The sequence below is a fragment of the Humulus lupulus genome, chromosome 6 (genome assembly GCF_963169125.1).
Source record: "Humulus lupulus chromosome 6, drHumLupu1.1, whole genome shotgun sequence".
Lineage (NCBI taxonomy): Eukaryota > Viridiplantae > Streptophyta > Magnoliopsida > Rosales > Cannabaceae > Humulus > Humulus lupulus.
Genome location: NC_084798.1, coordinates 91,806,043 through 91,810,803, shown reverse-complemented (window position 1 = coordinate 91,810,803; position 4,761 = coordinate 91,806,043). Strand labels below are relative to the sequence as shown.

At 36.5% G+C, this 4,761-nt stretch overlaps 1 protein-coding gene across 1 annotated transcript; it reads left to right on the top strand.

Annotated features, from left to right (window-relative positions):
• Positions 1–576: 576 nt before the first annotated feature.
• LOC133782366 (pentatricopeptide repeat-containing protein At5g16860) lies at positions 577–4,285 on the top strand. Its single transcript, XM_062221642.1, has one exon. The coding sequence runs from the start codon at positions 1,221–1,223 to the stop codon at positions 3,792–3,794; it is 2,574 nt and encodes an 857-aa protein (XP_062077626.1). The 5' UTR covers positions 577–1,220; the 3' UTR covers positions 3,795–4,285.
• The last annotated feature ends 476 nt before the right edge of the window (positions 4,286–4,761 follow it).

Sequence of the window (4,761 nt, the reverse complement as noted above, 5' to 3'; positions counted from 1 at the left end):
AGTTGGGGATCGACGGGGCATGGGGCTCGACAGGATTTGGGGATCGACGAGGTTGGGCTCGACGGGGATTGGGGCTCTTCGGGATTTTGGGGTTTTTGTTATGTTTGAGAGAGAGACTGAGAGAGAGAGAGAGAGAGAGAGAGAAACCAAGAGTGTAGATTTTTTTTGGGTAGAAAAATGGGAGGGGTATTTTGGGTAGATGAAGTATGTTTAGTATCAAAATAAAATAGTTAATAGTGGTGATATTTTTTTGTAATAATACACATTATTATGCATGAATAGTGAAATTTCCCTAATATAATACAAAAATATTTTTTATTTGGTGAACAGGTAAAAATATTTTTTAGTTTAGAATAAGATTTTTGTTAAATAGACAAAATCAAAATATACTATGATAAAATTATATATTGTAAAACAAAAAAATTAAGTTAATTTCAATCTGGTATATAAACAGATGTTAAAATAAGAAATTCTTGTTGATTGTTTTTTAAGTTTATTATTATTATTATTTGTTGAATTTATTTTGGTAATGGGTTTTTATTTGAATAAGTGGAGAAGAGTTTTTTTTTTCTTTTTTCTGTGAGAGAGAATCAAATATTATTTTTATAGTTTTATAAATGGTTTGTTATTTTTTTTTTTTAATTTTGTTATTAACGTAATTTTTGCTGTTATTTCTTATTTCTTATTTTTTGTTGTTTTAGGTACTATAACAATTAATCACACTAAAAACACTTATACTGACCTTTGTTATACTTTTTTAGGTGTGGCTGTTAATTGACAGAGAAGTAGTTCTGGAAGGAGAGGCTCACTGTAAGTAAGAAAGATATATGTTAGTATTAGATGTGGACGGGCGGGTTGGGCTGAGTAGGGTGAGGAAATGTCTGGCCCATTTCTGAGCCATACTGATCGGCCTTTGGCTTTCAGCCACCGAATGGGCTATGACCCAGTTAGAGTTAGCCTTTCCGGCCCACTGATCGGTGTGGGTTGGTCGGGTTGCTCAACCCACACTATTTTTTGCCCAGCCCTAGTGTGGGTTTAGTTGTTTCCGTCTATTTTTACCGTTTTCTGATATATGGGTTTTTCTTTAGTATGGTTGGTGGAAAAGTTGAGTTTTATGTGTGATTTTTGTTCTTTCTTTTTTGCTATAAAAGATCAAGACTGGAAAGAAGCTCATCTAGGCAATTAATTACAAAATTAAACCATGATAGAAATTGACTAGTATGGCCCTTTTCTTTATTTGTCGAAACCTCAAAGTTTTGAAATTTCTCAACGCTACTAACCCGAAGGCCTTCTTCTACACAGGACCAACCTCAAACACTCTTGAAATAACCACCTCCCAACTGAAGGAATGCAAGTATGTGATCCGGGCCAAGCTTATTCACCAAAAAATCCTGGTCCTAGGACTAGCACATCGTGTCACAGACCTTATTGGTGCCTACATAACATGCAATGCTCCATCATATGCCATGGTGCTTCTTGAGCGCCTCGAGCCGTTGCCATATTCTTTGTTCTGGTGGAATGCATTGATGAGGCGCGCAATTCGGTCTGGTTTGCTAAATGACGTTCTCGTACTGCACCTTCGAATGCAGAGACTTGGATGGAGTCCTAACCATTACACATTTCCTTTTGTTCTCAAAGCTTGTGGTGAACTTTCCTCATTTCGGCTAGGCGCTTCGGTTCACGCTGCAGTATGCTCAAATGGGTTTAATGGAAATGTGTTTGTTTGTAATGCTGTGATCACGATGTATGGTCGTTGTGGTGCGCTGGGAGATGCACACAAAATGTTTGAAGAAGTGTTCAACAGAGGAATATGTGATGTTGTTTCATGGAACTCAATTGTGGCTGCTTATTCCCAGAATGGTGAGTCAAAGAATGCATTGAATATGTTTGATCGAATGATGAAGGATCTTAATGCACGTCCTAATGCTTTTAGTCTAGTGAATATCCTTCCTGCTTGTGGCTCTATGGGTTTGTCAATGTGGGGTAAGGAGGTTCATGCTTTTGCTGTCCGGAATGGTTTTAATGAAGATTTATATGTCAGTAATGCCATTGTGGGCATGTATGCCAAGTGTGAGATGATGGATGAAGCTAACAAGATTTTTGAACAAATGAAGGTTAAGGATGTTGTATCGTGGAATGCTATGGTTACAGGGTATTCTCATGTTGGTAGATTTGAAGATGCTATTGGCCTATTTGAAAAGATGAGTAATGAGAAAATTGAATTGAATGTTGTGACATGGAGTGCAGTAATTGCAGGTTTTGCTCAACGGGGTTTAGGTCATGAAGCGTTGAATGTATTTCGACAAATGCAAGGTTGTGGTTTTGATCCAAATGTTGTTACCCTTGTGTCTCTTCTGTCAGGTTGTGCATCTGCAGGAGCATTACTTCAAGGAAAAGAGGCTCATTGTTATGCCATAAAATGTGTTCTAAACCGGGACAGGAAAGATCAAGAGGAAGATTTAATGATTATTAATAGTCTAATCGACATGTATGCTAAATGCAATGGTCTCGAAATAGCACGAAAGATGTTTGATTTAATAGAACCAAAGGAGAAAAATGTGGTGAGTTGGACAGTCATCATTGGTGGGTATGCTCAACATGGGGAAGCCAATGATGCCCTAATTATTTTTTCCCAAATGCTTGGTCAACTTAACTACCAAAAGCCTAATGCTTTCACCATGTCTTGTGCTTTGATGGCATGTGCTCATTTAGGGGCACTAAGATTCGGTAAACAAATTCATGCCTATGTAATTCGGAATGAACATGATTCCATGACACCTTTTGTGTCTAATTGCCTTATTGATATGTATTCCAAATCTGGAGGCATTGGTGATGCTCAAGTTGTGTTTAACAAGATAAAACACAAGAATTTTGTTTCATGGACATCGCTGATGAGTGGTTATGGCATGCATGGTTATGGTAAAGAAGCTCTTCACGTGTTTGATGATATGAGAAAAGTAGGTATGGTGCCTGATGGTGTTACCTTTGTTGTTCTCCTATATGCTTGTAGCCATTGTGGGTTAATTGATGAGGGAATAAGATATTTTAGTGACATGACCAAGGATTATGGTGTTACTCCTGGGGCAGAACACTACGCTTGCATGGTTGATCTCTTGGGTCGTGCTGGTCGCATGTCAGAAGCTTTGAAGCTTATCAGTCACATGCCTATGGAACCTACTCCGATAGTTTGGTTTTCATTACTCAGTGGTTGTAGGATTCATGGAAACATTGAGGTTGGGGAATATGCTGCAAATAGGTTGTTAGAGTTGGACTTGCAGAATGATGGGTCCTACACTTTGTTATCAAACATGTACGCCAATGCTAAGCGATGGAAAGATGTTGCCAGGATTAGATATTTGATGAAACATACAGGGGTCAAGAAGAGGCCTGGTTGTAGTTGGGTGCAAGGTAAGGAAGGCACCACAACCTTTTTTGTAGGAGACAGACGACATCCTCAATCCCAACAAATATATAAATTGCTTGCAAGCTTGATAGAGCGCATTAGAGCCATCGGGTATGTTCCAGAAACCAGTTTTGCACTCCATGATGTGGATGATGAGGAGAAAGGTGATCTTCTCTTTGAACATAGTGAGAAGTTGGCTCTTGCCTATGCCATCGTAACGACTCCACCTGGTGCACCTATTCGTATCACCAAGAATATACGTGTTTGTGGTGATTGCCACAATGCCATGACCTATATATCCATGGTTATTGAACATGAAATCATATTAAGAGATTCAAGTCGCTTCCATCATTTTAAGAATGGTTCCTGTTCTTGCAGAGGTTATTGGTGACAATGTAGTAAGACATGTTTAACACTGTTGACCTGAGAAATGTGCTAGATTAAATGAGACAGTGGCAACATTTTGAGGTCAATGTTATGTAGGGTTTAGCTCATGTGAAGGAAATGTGGCTACAAAGGTTCAAGTTTTTACCTGGCCATCAGCTTGTCGGAAGATTGATACTCGTTATGTTCTGCAATGAAGAAAGCTTGGATATATTTTTTTTTCAAATGGCTAGGTAGCTTTAAAGATGCAGTACACATTTCTTAGGGATTAAATTTGATACGGTTAATCTTTAAAATTGTTGACCCTATTTGAAGAGAAATTTCTAGGCGTTGGCCATAGTCGTGAACTAAAAACACATGTTTTGGTTTTGTTAGTTATCCTAGGGCTTGAAATTTGAATATATTTGTCAGCTTTGAGGCTTGGAAGTGTTTAGTGTGTGTTTATTGTTTATTATATATATATAAATATTTATGAGAAATTAAATGTTTAATGCTTTAGTTATGACTATAACGTTCAATTTATTCTTGTATCTCATGGATTTTTGCTCTTGGACAATAATTGATGCAAATGCAATGACTAAAATGTAATGTTTCTAGATCCTGTAAGCAGATATTTGGAGTCAGTAATTTTTTTTTTGTCTATAAAAATGAAATTAGGTATGAAATGTAAGAAATCAGTTGTGTCCGACAATCACAGATGTGTCAGATAATCACATTCTCAGACTGTCAGTTGACATCTTTGTCCAAGTTACACTCCCATGTTTTATTAGCAACGATACTCTATTCAACTTTTTAAAATACTACCCCAAAATACATATATTTTTGTTTTACATCTAAATTTTATATTATATCTTATATAAACTTTTTTATATTTTTTTCTACATTATTTAAATATTATATTTTTAATCATATTTTATTAATTAAAGTAAAATAAAATAATTGAAAAAGAAAAAAATATATATATACTAAATGGG